General features: G+C 42.6%; 1 protein-coding gene across 1 annotated transcript in view; it reads left to right on the top strand.

Moving 5' to 3' along the window:
• The first annotated feature begins 3017 nt into the window (after positions 1–3017).
• The window catches only part of FAF1 (Fas associated factor 1), a 173472-nt gene continuing 160739 nt past the window's right edge, over positions 3018–15750 (top strand). The window contains exon 1 of the mRNA XM_052800638.1: positions 3018–3449. Coding sequence (XP_052656598.1) covers positions 3405–3449 — 45 coding nt within the window. The 5' untranslated portion in view covers positions 3018–3404. The remainder of the gene's footprint in view (positions 3450–15750) is intronic.

The following is a 15750-nucleotide window of genomic DNA, read 5'->3' as shown; positions in this document are numbered from 1 at the left end:
AATTTCCCTCAAAGTTAACTCTAGAACTATATGCATATAAATAGCATCCATATATTCAAATATAGTTGCTTTTCTGCATGGGGAAGGAATTTATATGCAAAACTTCGAACATTCAGTCAGACGGCTTATAAATGACTTATTTCGTGACTGATAAGTGCCTAAAATCCACAGGCTTTGGTGGCGTTACCTGTTGCCAACTTCTTGCAGAATTAGACCTCCAAGTCTTACAACAGTGTCCCATTTTCTTTTTCTGTTTGGTGGTTGGTTTTTTTTTTTTTTGGTTGGTTTACAGTTCAGAATAAAGCCCCCATCTTCTGTTCATCACACCACATAAAAATAATTAAGTAACGTGTAGCTGGGGTGCTGCAGGCCTCCTGCAAGTAAAGCTGCCTGGCCAGAAAATGCTGTCAAACCTCCTTCACCGTGTGGGTCTGTCAAAAATCTTTGCAGAAAGCAGCTCGTAAATCCTCATCATTTCCTCTCAAGAATGATAAAGGTACCCCTCCTAAAACAGAAAAATTTTCCCCAATCGGCTCCAAAATCAGCACCTAAAACACCTTCTGGAGGGAGGTATTATCGCCGGGTATCACAAGGAGGAGGAAAATAAACGAAAATAAGCGGCTCTAATGTGTCTGACACTCGTTGGAGGGGATAAAAAAACCCACCTCGAGTGGCTTGGAGTGAGGGGTTGTGAGAAGAATAGAAAATTTTGCTGTGACTTGACCGTGAACTTTCTGTGATGTGGGGCACGTGCAGCTTTTCACCTTTTCTTCACGTTCTGGATCAATTCCTTCCTGTTTTGATCTAATATAGATATCATTATTTAAAATATGGCTGTAATAGATGTGAACGCCGTGTAACTAATCTTGACAACATACCTATAGCTTCAATTCGTGCCAGGAATTAATTGGCTTTAATCCAATTGCTAAAACTCGCTTTTCAGCCTTTATTATAGTTACTCTCTAGTAATGTGTGGGTGGATTTGTTTGTAATTTAGCATAGGCTGTCCCTGGCATTGCACCATACCTCGTACCTAGTACAGAGCTGCCTGTAACATCAACCCGGTGGAAAAAAAAAAAGGGCAGGTGTGAGGGCAATTGCTTTATCATCCCTCCGGTCGGTGGTGGGGAGCTCGAATTGTTAAGCTAACGTCAGTGGGCAATAAAAACCCCTTGGCAAACCCTGCCAACATAAACTAGGGCAGGAACAGGATAAAACAGAAAATCCAACTTCTCTGACGCTCTGGCTTTGCATCGTAAGTGGTGTTTCAGCGTGGCCTCAACCCGCCTGGAGACCCTGAACGACTCCGCCGCTGCCACCGCCAGTCCCCCGCCCCAGCCGCCCTGCAGCCCACGCTCCCCAGCAGCGCCCGCAAACAATTCCCAGGAGTAGTTTTCTTGGGAACACGGACTCTCCTGAAGGTACAGTTTAACTTTTCATACATCCCTATCCACACGCAGCCTTTGTTCCCGGTCTCTCCCCACCGACGGACCGCGCCGCGGTGGGCAGTCGCGCTGTGTCGCGTGTCCCCATCCCCGCCTCCCCGCCGCTCTCCTCTCCCTTGTGCCAGCCCGGCGGCTGCGGTAGGCAGCAGGGAGCTCGCAGGCTCTGAAAAACTCGTCTATAACCCTCGCGGACAGAGGAGAAAAACTATAATAAAGAACAGTGTTTCCTAAAAACGGCAAAATAACTTGGTTCCAAGATTATCATCATGGAGCTTTATTAGCTAATAGGAAAGGTGCTCGATGTACCTGTGACCTCAGGTAGCTGCGACACCCATACAAAGAACAGAGGGACTGATTAGCAAATTGGTGTCCGAATGCGCGTTTGTGTTTCATGTCAGCGCTAAGGGGGTAGGTGAATGGCATCAGGTTGTAGGTGGCAGACTTAAAAAGCATTAATTACAGCTAGATTTGCATTACTTAAAAAAAAAAAAATTATCCATGGTATATAAGGCAATTGCATCTTACAGAGCTGGAGTGCTAAGCTTGAGTGAGGGCCGCTGTGCAGATCACGGTCTGTCGGCTCAGAAACTTGTGAGAAATGCTTTTCCTTCTTTGAGAGAAGCACGAAGACAGGGAAAATCACCGTTTTACCGAGCTCAGCCCCCTCGCCCCCGGCCCCGATCGGTGCGTGCCCCCCCCGCCCCGGGGAGGTTTGGGTCACTCTGCGAGCCCAAAGTTACAGGTTGTCAGAGCAGACGCAAACCGCTCCGGGGACTGAGCTGCTCTATTCACGGATGCCATCCCGCCCTGTCACCGGGGACGCAGAGGGATGCCCCGCTCCCGCACGGGGAGGCAAAGCCGCCCTCCGGCCGGCGGCTGCGGCGGCCCTTGTTCCTCCCCCCCGCCCCGCGGATGGCGGGCCCGGCCCGGGCTGCCTGCAGTCAGGGCCGCACCGACCCGTTAGGCCGCAGCCGGCGGCCGAGCCCCGCCGGGCCACCCCGCGCCGCCGCCGGGCCCGGGGAGCAGCCGCCGTCGCCGCCGCCAACCGCCGGGGACCGGGACGGGGGTCAGCCCCCGGGGCAGCGCTGCCCTCGGCCGGGCCGAGCCGGGGGCCGGAGCCGCCCCGGCGGCTCGGAGGAGCCGCTCCCGTCCTCTGAGGCCGGGCCGGGGCCGCAGCCGCAGCCGTTGACTCCCGGGAGGCCGAGGCGGTCGGTCGCCTCAGGAAAGGCCCGCGCGCCGGCCGCGGAGCTCCCTCCGCCGCTCGCCCGGACCGACCGACCGGGCGCCCGTGACCCCGCGACCCGGCGCCGGCACCTTCCGCCGGCTCAGCGGCGGGGGCTCCTCTCGCGCCCCGTCCCCATCTCTCCTCTCCTCTCCCTTCCCGCAGGAACCGGGGCCGCGGCGGGGGGGGGGGGGGAGGGAGGGAGGGGGCCGGTGGGCAGCGGCCGCCGGTGACCGCCGGCTGCCGGGAAGACGCGGCCCCACCCCCTCCCCCGGCTTCGCGAGCGCTTGACAGGAGGGTGGTCACGTGCCGGCCGCAAAGCGCCTCTTTGCGACCTCAATGACAGGCAAAATGTGCGACAGGCGCCGTGGAGGCAGGGAGGGAGCGGCGCTGCCTCCTCCTCCTCCTCCTCCTCCTCCTCCTTCTTCTTCTTCTCCTCCTCCTCCTCTCCGGGCCAGCAGCTGAGGCAGCGCTGCCCGCTCCCGGCCCCGGCCCGCTCCCGGCCCCCTGCCCGCCTCTCTCCTCCCTTCCCTTCCCCTCCCCTTCTCTACCCGCCGCCGCCGCCGCCGCGCCCCGACCGCCGCGGAGCTGCCAGGTGGGGCAGCCCGGGGGCGCCGCGGGAGCCTGAGAGGAACCCGGCGCCTCGATGAGCTCCTAGCTCCCACCCTGCCCCGTCCTCGCCGGCAGCAGCTCCAGGTGCGCGGGTCAGAGCAGAGCCGGGGACGCAGCTGGCTGCAATGGCGTCCAACATGGACCGAGAAATGATATTGGCTGATTTCCAGGTAAATTTCAAGCCGCCGCCGCCACGCAACCGTGGCCTCTCGCTGCTTTTCTCTTTCTCCTCGTTGCTGTGCTGCTTGTTCTTTGTGGGAAGGTCCGGGGTGGCGGGTGTGAAGCCCACCCTCCAACGCCTCCGCTCTTTCTTTCTTTCTTTTTTTTTTTTTGTCAGAAATGGGGAACATGTGCCCTCTTCTCTCAAGGTGCGTGAACAAAATGTCTTTAACTTAGAGAGTTTCAGTTTTTAATAAAAAAAAAAGAAAAAAGCTTTTTCATCCACTTTGCTTGTTCAAACCCTCTACAACCACCCAGGCCCTGGGACAGCTGTGAGCCAGCTCACTTGGAAGAGGCAAATGCCAGGGAGGATACAAAACTCATCGCTCCTCATGATTTGTCACAGTGTTTGTAATGAATCACTTACTGGTACTACAGATTAACGCTGAACAGAGGTGTTTCCATTATAACATCAACACTAACTTCATGGTTGCCTCAGCCTATGACTGTTGTAATGATGGTAAAACTCTTCCCACCCCATTCCAAACAACACGTTTGTGTAGAAAGGAGGAATATGCCCTTAAAAGTTCTTTGTCACCTTCTGTCCTCCCTACAAAAGGGTTATAACTTAACTTCAAACTCTTAAATCTTATTGCCAGAATAAAGTCTTTCTCTAAATAAAAGTGATGTGTTCGAGAGCCTGGTTAACCTGTTCAGTATACTGTTTCTTAATATCGCTTGTTTCTGTATTGTTTTTCTGAGAACAAGTAAACAAACAAGTGGAAGATACCTGCATTTGAAATAGTGGGGAGAGCCAAAAGCAGCTTGGAAGGGTATCAGATTATATTTGTGTATACCTTTTTAATATTTGCTTTTCAATCAATTTTTTTTTTTTTTAAGCTTTGTCCATTTGCAGCGGTTGTTCTTACATGGGTAGGCTCCTGGATATTCTGGGATTGAGTTGTAAAACTGCTGTTTGTGTGTTCAACTTCTTAAAAGACTGTTTCTCAGCTGTTAGCAGTGAAACTATTTCATTTAGTTTAAAAAAAGTAATCCCTTCATTTACTCTGTGTGTGTGTTTAACAAGAATGTCTCTTTGGAATTACAGGTAGGGTGACTGTAGTGTACTTTATGTAATTCCTCTTTTGCAAAAGGAATCTGATATCTCAGTGACGTAACATGCGGAGTTCCCAGCTGATAACAGGGAAGTGTTTTCCCTTTCTGTACCTGAGTATCTTACATCCATATTTATTAAAATGTTTAACAAATGTTTCTATAATGATCATTTATTTTGTTGTTCTTGGAGATACTTTTGTGTGCGTAAGGAGTGATGTCTCAATTTTGAGGCTGGGGTTTCATAAAGGAGTTCTTCCAGTAACAATACACTGTGTAAAAGGAAACTGGGACCCCAATTCTGCACTCATGCTAGTGGAGACAGACTCTTATGGAATCCCACATTATTAGCTGAAATGGGTTTACATTCAGGAATCCCAGATGATGATTAAGTTAGTGGCTGGTGAATGTAAGATTTATTTTTTTTTAATAGTGTTTTCAGTCTGTATCCACTTTCCAAGTTTTTAGTGTCAATGGTATTTTGCAGTTCTGCAGTATTTTTGTGCTTGGGTTTTGAAACCAATTAATAAAGGTGTAAGAGCACCTGCAGTGTTTGGTACCATGAACACAAGTAAGTATTATTGCAAACTTGCAGGAGTCACAGAAACCAGTTGTAGATCAAGGACGACATAATGTGTCTGAACCTAGGACCCAGGAAATATTTTATCATGTAACAATGCTTATTTAAAAAGAACCCAAACCTTTTCCTCTTGTATTTCAGCAGACAACTTTGTTTTTCTGTTTCGTGCTCTTTTTATCTTTTTTTTGTTTGTTTTTAAATAATATCAAGTTTCTCCCTGATTCTGAAACACTGAACTGTCATTTGTCATGCTGTTAAGGCTTCAGATTAGTAAAGGACAATGTCAATCATTATTAGGCCTCGTATCTTTAGACTGTTACAAAATGGTAAAGGATTTTGGGTATTTTAAATACTTGATGGAATTTACAACTCACTCACTAAGACTTTAAAATGGAAAATAAAACATGTGTGAAGTAATTCTGCATGATTTTCCCTTCTATATTTTCTGTACCTTTTAATTAATAAATAAGTTTCTCAGAGTTCTGCTGCCATCTTCTATATTTGTGTGAGGTATCTTGTTGAAGAATGTTGTGCGCATTGGAAATTTTAAAAGAAATTTTTTGTAGCTTTGTTCAGCTAATCTTTGCTGAATTAAATTGGGAGGAAAACTTCCATCACCATTTCACCCTCGCCTTTCCCAAGTTACGTTTAAGAGACATAGAGCAGTGGTCTTTGAACTTTTAAAACTTGAAAGGGTTTTCCCTCCCCATAAAAAAATTTTCAGTGAAGGCGTAAGTATACTGATGTTTGATGCTTTTGCGAAGCTTTCATGGACTTATTTTGTATCTTTCAAAGCCATTAGGGATTTTGCCATTGATTTCAACTAGAGTAGGATCTTGTATTGCATTTGGTTTTTACTTTTAGCTCTGATAGTTGTAACAGGTTACTTCTTCATTCTGAGGTACTAAAGAGAAACACTTTTTAGAAATATTTTTTATATATACACATATATACACATACAAACATTGAATAATTTTATAAAATATTTTACCTATAGAGTAAAACACAGTAAGTGATCTACCAAAATATTTTTTCTTAATGTCTCAAAACAATTTAAGCCTGTTCTGTGTGGTTTATAATTATTTTTTTTCCCTTCCCTTTTTTAATGAGGTTACTGTATGCTACCCAAGGAGTACAAAGTACATATTCATGCATGTGGGCTGTATAAGCAACCTGTCTAACTTTTCCTTCTTAGGCCCTCACTTAGGAAAGATTATGTAGAAGTTTAGCTTTTGTATATGAGTAGTCTGATTGTTTTCAGTGGAAGCAGCTAAAGTAGTGGAGTTAAGCGCACAAACAAGTTTTAGCTGTTTTACTGAAATGCAATTCAGAATTTCTCCACAAAGTGTCATTGCATATAGGAAAAACTCCGTAGGAAAAAAACCCAACAACTTGTTTTTGTAGCATAAATTCTTTTAAAAAGGTAACTGTATGTGAATTGGTAAAAGAGTGATGCTGCAACATACCTCACATACTGGGGGAAATAAGGGCATATAATTTCTACCAATTTTTGTTGACATCGCTGTTCTTTTGTTTGCGGTGTTTAACTGCAAAATGTTCTTCCATCTCCAGTGGGATACCCAGGTACTCACATGATACAAATATATTTATGATGTATGCAGTTTGGGATCCACTTTTCATTATAAAGAAACTAGATATTTCTTTTATTTTATTTTATTTTATTTTTTTTTAAATTGCAAACTTTAGTTGCATTGAATTAGTTAAATTGGCATAGTTAAAATGTTCAGGAATGAAAAACAATCTTTGATTATTGGCAGAAGTGTCAGATGTCGACATTTTTCTATGCTGGCACCTTTCCTTTTTTTTTGCAGCTTCATTTAGGATGGGGACTAAAATTAGCAAGAATACCTTTTTGTCATTATAAGTTATGTCCACCTATAGGACCACTTTATTCATGTTATGTGGTTGTCCTCACAACAACTCTAAATGTAGAGTGGGCCTAAGGGTTGGAGTTGCCAGCTCCTGAGTGTCCATATATTTCAAGAACATCTGGTACATGAAGCTTCAGAAGGAAATTTTTCATGGAATTCACAGTTTTCAGTGACCAAATAAATAAGTAGCTCAAGATTTGGTCTGAGTGGGAAGGCTTCAGAGTAGAATAGCAAAACTCAAAAAATCCCTGCTCTCATCGAAACAACAGATATCTAAGAGTTCTCTTCTACTTCCTGCTGTCTTTCATCTGTTAATTGTGAAATAAAGTTATGTGAGGTTTTTTCTTTTTACAGTTTTTTTTTTTTTAAACTGAGTAATAGACTGCTTTGGTATGATTAACATGCTTGTATATAAAAATACCCTTTTTTGAAGCTTCACCTTTGTGTCACTCTTTTTCATAAAACCAGAGGTTTGTGGGAGGAGCAAGGGGGAATGGGGAAGGAAGAACCTCATTGCCATCAGTTACAGAAAGGTGAGAAAGCATGCTAGATAATCATGTTTTCAGGTATACAATTGACCATGACATTGATACATCAGGTTATTATTCTTAATTTTATTTTTTTAAAATGTAACCATAATTCAAACTACTCATTTCCTTCTGGAATAGCTAAAATTAAAGAAACTGGAGAATCTTTTTCACTTGGAAGTTAACACAGTGCTGTTAAATAACTGACAAGATAACAAGATATACTTTTAAAGATTTTTTTTTTTTTTTTGGTGGTTATGAAAATCATCTGTCTGCTTTAGCCCTGTACACGATTATCTTTGTTATGCACACTGTTTTCACTGTCTAACAGTCTATGTGCAGAATTTACGTGTGTATTAATTTTTTGGGGGGTGCTAAGGGAGCTTTGCTTTCTTCTGTTTGTGTTGGCATGCTGGCTCAGGTTTTCTGTCACTTTTAAGTTATTGCCGGTATGAAAATTTGATGGGTGAAAAAGGTAGGCAGATACCAGAACAGCTTTCAGGCGGTACTGTTGATTCTTGCCCTGGACTGTGGCTTATGCTGGGGGCTGGAAAGAGTGTTTCAACCATTTTATGTAAGGGTAAACCATCCACAAAGGGGTTTTGAACAAATAGCAAACTTGATGTCCTTAATGTTGATTTCTGAAAGAAATTGTGTTGTTTTGTCATTAAAGCATTGGAGCAGAAAGGACTGTTCGTGATTTCTTTGCAGGCTTTCTGTGAAGTGTTTGGCAATTCAGTTGGAACAAGGTCTTCAACAAAAGACAGGTGCTGGAGAGACTTCCAATCAAAGTTTATATCTTTGGAAAGTGTCCTCCAACTTGTGTTTAAAGTTCTTGGGGGCCTACATTTTCATCAGAAAGTCTCCCTAGGCACCTAAATATCTGGATTTATATGTGTTCAGATCTGTCTGATCTTAAAACCTCAGTCTTGCTCATACCAAACCATTCTTTTGTGTGGCCTCTTGGTAGAATATAATGCAGTGGGTGCTCCCAGAGCACACCTGCTAGACTGAGCTCTGCAGCTCTCTCCGTAGTAGTTGGAAGGAGATCCAGTACTCTGTAGATTAGAAATCAGGGTTTGGGATAGACAGGTTTGTTTCTACAACCCCCTCATACTGGGTATCTTTAGGTAAAAGTGGGCTGTGCTAAGTTTCTAATAGTTAGGTGTCAAGGTACTCAGCACTGCTTTACCTGACCTTTTTTTGTGGATATACGTTACTATATCCTTAGCTAAATTTTGAAATAGTTAACAGGGCTGTTTTTCAGTGTGAAAAAGAGGACCTTAGGATACTGTAGGATGGTGAAGCTCATACCTATGAGGCCTCTTAATTTGCATTTTGATTATAATTCTTTTTAATCCTTGTTGCTTTTTATCGCATCTTGTAATTTTGTGCATTACACTGTCAGTAACAGCGTTGGAACTGGTAGTTGGACCTCTTGGTTTGCAACACAATTGGTTTTGTTTGCTGTAAATGGCCTTAGGGTCAAGAGACACGATAAAAGCATACTGCATGCTTAGTGTGTTTTAATTTGGTTATTTTCATTGTTGTCTGCTACCAAGACCATCGCTTGTATTAATTTGTCCTTTGTGTGTTTCTGAAGAATCAACAGTTTAATTTCTTTAGATACTTTTAGACTCAGCTGTAATTCCAAAGCTCACGTTCATCAGAACAAAGCTAGTTTGATTTACTAGTCACTTTTCTGGCCTTTAAACTGAAGGCGAAGTGGATTCCAGAGTCACAAATAAGAAATTGGAGTAAGAGCAATGTCCATTTAGAAACATAATAACTTGGATGTTTCCACTGATAGCTGTTTATGGAAAAGCCAGCTAATTTCTCTTATATAAGGACAGATATTTAATTAGAAATACTATCTGACATTTATAGAGAAGAAAGAGGATACTATGATTGGTGTGCATTACAGCCCTGCTGTAAGAACCTAAACAGTTTACCACTGGAGCACTGGTTCATCTTTAGAAAGAGGTTTATGCTGTTCTTTTCATTCAATTACCTTGAAAAGACTCTTCACATCATAGTAAACATGTCACCATTTCCATCGGCCCATTCATATAGGTATTTGGGTTAGTAGGTCACTGAAACAGATTGAGAGGTGGTAGCTGCAGGATCCTTTTACAAATGCCATGACAACTAATACTAATTATAATATTGAAATTATTAATTATATGTACTTCTAGAGGCTAGGAATGTGCTTTCATTGAGAGGTAATGTGGAAGTTATTTGACACATTGAAAAGAAAATATGGCTAATATTTCTTGGTAAGCAAAGATCATTTAAAGTAAACAGACTTAGCGAGTTCATGTTTTTGTGTGGAAGGAGGTGTGGGAAAGGAGAGGATGAGGATTTGAGTGAGCTGCTACATGTCTTAAGGGGTCCTGAGAATTTCCCATTTCCAGAATATTGAATTGGTGCTGGGAAGTCTGAAAGGGTAGAATTTCCCCCTCTGTTTGGACAGTTCTCATGGTTCAGTTACCATTGCAAGCCTAGTTTTTATGCGTTTCTCTACTAGAAGCAAGAGTTAATAGCCTATTAAAGGAACCACATGGCAAATCTTTGATAGGATTTCATGTTTTTCTAGTCAGTGGGTAAGTCTGTACATTTGTGGGGCAGCCATTAGGTGATTCCTTTCTTTTAACTACTGTAAGAACTAGAATGAAAAGCCTGGAGAAGTACCTAACATTTTATTTGTCCCTCATCATTTGGATGAAAGGAAATGACATGCTTACTGGCTGGATTGATACCTACTAATTAAGCCCATTTTTTAGAGTTGACTTGATAATGTGCAATTGTAAAAACAACTGCTCAAAGAGGAAACTAAAGCCCTAATGTATGCATTACATGTTGTTTGGTCTATCAAAGTAGTCATCTACTGGTCCTCTATGTCTAACTGGTTGAGCAGGTCTTTGTTCTGCGGGAGTAGTTATGCTTTCAAAAGATAATTCATTAAAGCTGAAGGTCTTAAGAGATGTTTTGAAACTAGAACAGACTACATTAGCCCTTGAGTTACTTAATATAGGTTTCATATTTTACCTATTGCAGGAAACAGTTTGTAAAGACAAGAACTCCAAAACTGAGTCACCTCTATTATTATTATTTTTTTTAAAGGTCAGGTTGTTTGTGTGAGCAAATTTCAAAGGTGCCATATCAGCTCAGGTCGAAGACCTAGCTGGCCTAATGTCTCATCTGCAGCAGTGGCTGGTTCTTAGGAAACAATTGAAAGAAACAGGATTTGAATGGATTTGCCTCATCCTAGTTTCTGGAAGTCAGCACTTTAAGACCTTGATGATGGGGTTTAAGACTTTTGGAAATGAACTGTGTCAGCTTGAGTTAGTCTTGTGTTCTTCAACTCACTGAGTTCCTCAGAGACATCTGAGTAGTTTTGTGATGTGTGAGTTTGCTCTGTAGAAGCTGTGTTCGCTTTTCCTCAGTATGTCATATATATTCATGTATATACTAATTCTATTCTGTATACTTTATTGGCATTTCTGCTATTTCTTATGGTACAGAAGTCAAATGTGTCTGAACTGTAGAAATCTTAATGCCTTCTGGTTTGCACCCCAATAAAATTCACCAAAAAGCTAATGTCAACACTGTGGGAATGTGAGGTTGATTTAACCTTTAGTTAAGGCTGATTTAAAGAGCAGTCTGTGTAAAAACAAAACAAAATTCGTATTTCAGTTCCTTGAAAATTTTGGGGACTATCATATGGTCCTGGTGGTTCTATATGTCTCTGCTGACAATTTAGGATGAGAGAGTTCTCTGTAAAGAGCAGCTTTGTTATAGGATGGTCCCCAAGTTTCTCTGTAGTGAATATGAGTGCACAGAATTCATTTAGCTTTTACGATATGCCCTTACCTTCTTTGAATACTTCTTTAGTATCTTCTTCCTTTGGTCCCACTGACTTGCTGGCAGGCTTCCTTGTCCTGATGCTTTTAAAAGCTGATATAATTTTTATGTCTTTGAGAATTTTTATTTATTTTTTTTTTTAGCAGTCCTTGTTGGCCTGCATTATGGTATGACCTGTGCTTTGCTGGGATTTGACTGTTCTTCTGTTTCCCTATTTTGGATACCATTTCCAGGTTTTGAAGAATATGTCTGTTCCTTGTGGTCCTGTTCTTTACCAAAAAAATATGAGTGTTTGTGGAATGTTGAGGAAAATATTTTTTGTATGGATTAGTACTCTTCCTTTGTGTGCTTATCTACAAAGTGGCTTTTATTTATTCTTCAGTTGTTTTTAAGGTTCTACTACTTCTGAGGCAATGAGGAGAAAGGAGATGACTACAAATATCCAGTAAGCAAAAGTGTGTGTCTGACCCCAGCAGTTCTTTTCTGTTTTCCATCAGTTTTTCTTCTCATGTGATAAAGTATAAGATACTGTAAAAACAAAATGATTGTGATTCAGGAAATCATTGGGTTTTTACCTTCACTGAGATACTTTTAATAAAGTATTAAACAAGCAGAGAACCTTTGGGTTAACCCTAACTAAAGCTTTTTGTAATTGTTGGGTAAAGGCTGTCTTCAGTCCTCAGAAAAGACAAATGGGTTTAGTAGTCCAGAGTACTAATTAATGGGTACTGACTTTTGTTTTGGTTTGGTTTTTAATTCAGTTTGAGCACTGCTCTTTGTGTGTAGCGCATGTGGCTTAAACGCTAGAGTGTTAGCATGGGGCTTGGGAGGCTAGAGTTCATGTCTTGGCTCAGCTCATGGGCTTCCTAGGGATGTGCGTTCGTGGTATTCTGGAAGCAGAATTTGCTCCAGAGTCTTGAGAGTGTTCAAAGTCTGCTGGAAACCATTTGAAAGTGGTTAGTGTGGTGCCAAGTTAGCTAGTTCTGCTAAGAAGTGGTTAGAGCTTCATGCTACCGGTTTAGACTTTGTACCCTGCTTGCTTTGTTCAGAAGGCTTGCAGTCATCTCGGAGCATGGGCAAAGTTCGCTCTTGTCTGCTTGGTAACTAATAGGTAGAAATGTCTTCTGTGACCTTCAGAAATATCATTTTTTCTTTTTTTACTCCCCTTTCCTTCTGTAGAAAGGGGCTAATGCTTCCTCACTTCAGAGTGTTGCTTAAAGTGGTGTGCAAATAGTACAATGATGAAGCTTGGTAAATAGGTGGGGGTGGGAGTTGAAACGCATTGGGCAAAACTTTAGCCCGGCATATTTGCCTAAACCCTTTCTCAATTTCTGATACTGGTAAGTCTATTAGCTTGTTTTTCTTAAGCGAACAGCTGGTGAATCTGCTTAATTTTTACCAGATGGTCTTCTGAGTTATGTAAAAACAGAGAGGCATTCTTATCTCTTCGTTTAGATGCTTGCAGTAGGTGACCTTTCCGTTTGCGTCTCAGTTGATATGCCTGGATGTTTTTTTTTAAGTGTTTGTCTGAAACAGAAAGAAGTAAAAGTTAATTTAATAACCACGGATGACTCATAATAAGACCAGTCTCATTACATCAGTAGGTTTGTTGCAAGGTTAGAATGATAGGGGATGCCACAGAGGGGCATGTATGTAGCTGGTGTTGCAGGCTGTGGAGGTGGTCTTGAGACAGGCGGGACTCTGGCATGAGCAGAGCTGAGGTACCAAAAAAATCTCAGTTGTGAGTGTCCAAATGTGCTGAATCTCTTGATAGCCCAGAGAGGAGTTATGCATGGATCCTAAATCTGATATTAAGGTACTAAAGCCCTTACTTGCTTGGCTGAGCATACTGGTTTAACTTTACCTGTTTTGGGGGAACAAGTGTTACGCTTTGTTTCAGTTGCTCTGAAGTAATTACCATTGCAACAGTGTATGTGTGAATTTTAAAGAAAATTTTCTCACTTACTAATGTGTCATAGGTGAATTAGTGTCCTAAAGCTTTCTGTGTTTGAGTAGACTTCTAGCAGATACAATGTGGAGCTGCCCTTGGCTGCTTTATAGACTTTTAATTATTTCTTTGATTACTGAGCTACTGCCCTCATAAGGGATAGGAGGAGGAAGCGAGCTACTATGTTTCACTCTAGAAACAGGAAACTTGGGGTTGGGTTGTTTAAAAATCATACATCCAGAAACCTGATTTTTATTAGGAACTCTTAGAAAGCGAATTACGGATTCTTCTAGCCGTAGTAGCCACATAGTGGGCTGCACTAGTATGCCAGGAGACTGAGGGAGGCCATTCTTCCCCTCTACTTGGTACTGGTGAGACCACTACTACCAGATTACTGTGTCCAGTATCAGTCCCTCCACTGACAAAGTGGAGCAAGTCCAGTGGAGGGCTGCCTAGGAAGGGAGGAGGCTGGAGCATATTTTGTGAAAGATGAGGTTAAGGGACTGGTTTGTGTAGCCTGGAAGAGAAGGCTAAGGGAGGATCTAGTTGCTGTCTCAGCTATACGGTGGGTGATAGCAGAGAATATAGAATCAAATTTCTCTTGGACTTGCACAGTCTGAGGATGAGAGGCAGTGGATACAGGTTACAGCAAGGGAAATTATAATTAAATATAACGAAAAAAAAGTTCCCAGTGAAGTGGTGAAACACTGGAACAAGCTGTCCAGAGAGGCTACAGACTCTCTGTCTTCGGAGATATGCAAAATCTGACAGGAAGCTGAAGTGTGTCGGTGAACTGATCTGTCTGGTTGTAATTGAAGAGGTGAATAAAACAGCAAACTAAATTTTGGTTATATTGCAGGGGAAGTATGCAAGGAGGTAAGTAATATCCTTTGCTATATCTCATATGCTATTAAGAACAGCTCCGAGTGGTTTTTCTTTTTGTTTTTAAGCTGCTGACCTGGAGAATTCAGCCATCCTTCTGAGCAACTTAGTGGCCTGTATTCAAAAAGAGTTTTCCATGCTCCTAATCTCTCTTATCTTTTGAAGAGTACGTTACCGAAGGGATAGTAAATTGATTTTAACAGTATTTGTTCTTTGCCAGTGTTTTTGATTTCTCTTTAAAACCTCATATATCTTATGGAATAGAGTTAGCTCTACTTGCATTGCTCTATCTAGTGATAAAAATTTATTGAGTACTTTCAAAAGTAAGCATTTCCTAGGGTGCTGTCTGTGCTGTTGCAGTGGATGGAGGTGTATTAGTGCTGGCTTCCTGGGGTTTTGTAGGAGATCCCAAAGGGTGAAAGCTTTTTTTCCTCGGTGATCTCACCTGTTGAATCTTTTGGTGCCTTAATGTAGTTGTTTCTTTGGGCATTGTAGTTTTATAAATATTAAAAAAGATGGACCGTGCTACAGTTGCAACAAAATGCTGATGACAGAAAGCTCTTTTCTCCTTTTTCATCCAGCACAGGAGAGTCTGTATCAGCTGTTTCAGTGTCTGAGGACTAGGCATCAGATTGAATCACAGTAGCTTAGTCTTATTCTGAGACAGATGGATGTGATATTAGTGAGAGGGAAAAAGTCTGTAGTTGACAACTGGTGTGACTCTACCCTAGGGATCAGTTGTCTGAGTTTGTTGCTGTTCTGGGTACTTGGAGCTATGGCTCCAGTTTTGTCCTTTTGGTTATGTGGACTGAGTAATGGTACCTGTATTTGCATCTGCTCTAAATTACTGCAGGAGGCTGCAGCTGAGGATGTTAACTGCAGAGTGCATGTGGAGATTAGTTAGGCACAAAGTGAGGTATTTTTTCCAGCTGACTTCTACAGGAGAGAGTGGTGCACGGTGTAATTCACAGCCATCTGTCTGCCTGATTTTAATGGGCCTGAACCTGTTGTGCAAAATGTTCTAGGCTAAAGCCTAGTTTGGGTTAGCTTAGAGGTCCCTGTTTGGGGAAAATATAGCTACTGTTGGTAGTCAAAGGAAATACGGAATTGTTCAACAGTACTGTTGAGAGAGGCAGACTTCTAAGTCCTCCATATCCAACTACTGGCTGTCAGGCTGAATGTGGTCTTTGGATACTTTTGACTGCTGCATTTTGCCTTGGCGAGGAGGGGAATGGTGCCACAGGTGAGATAAAGTCTGTCTTGCTGCCAAATACCATTTGCTCCCAGCTTCTGTGCAACAACTGCCACCCGCTATCTGTCGGGGCAACAGTAGCCTGACTCTGTATTTGAGTCAGCAACAGCTGTTTGTTGCTTTCCCAGCTTTTGCAGAAGTAACAGCCCGGCTCTCTGTGTTAGGAGCAGCAGTTGTCCCTTCCAGCTTCGCTGTGTAACAACTGCCTGGATCTCTGCAGCAGGTGCTGGAGGAGCATTTTCAACAGCAGCTGC

Source organism: Harpia harpyja, chromosome 11 (assembly GCF_026419915.1).
Source record: "Harpia harpyja isolate bHarHar1 chromosome 11, bHarHar1 primary haplotype, whole genome shotgun sequence".
Classification (NCBI taxonomy): domain Eukaryota; kingdom Metazoa; phylum Chordata; class Aves; order Accipitriformes; family Accipitridae; genus Harpia; species Harpia harpyja.
The sequence above is the reverse complement of the archived record's forward strand: the minus strand, read 5'-3'. Positions and strand labels throughout refer to the sequence as shown.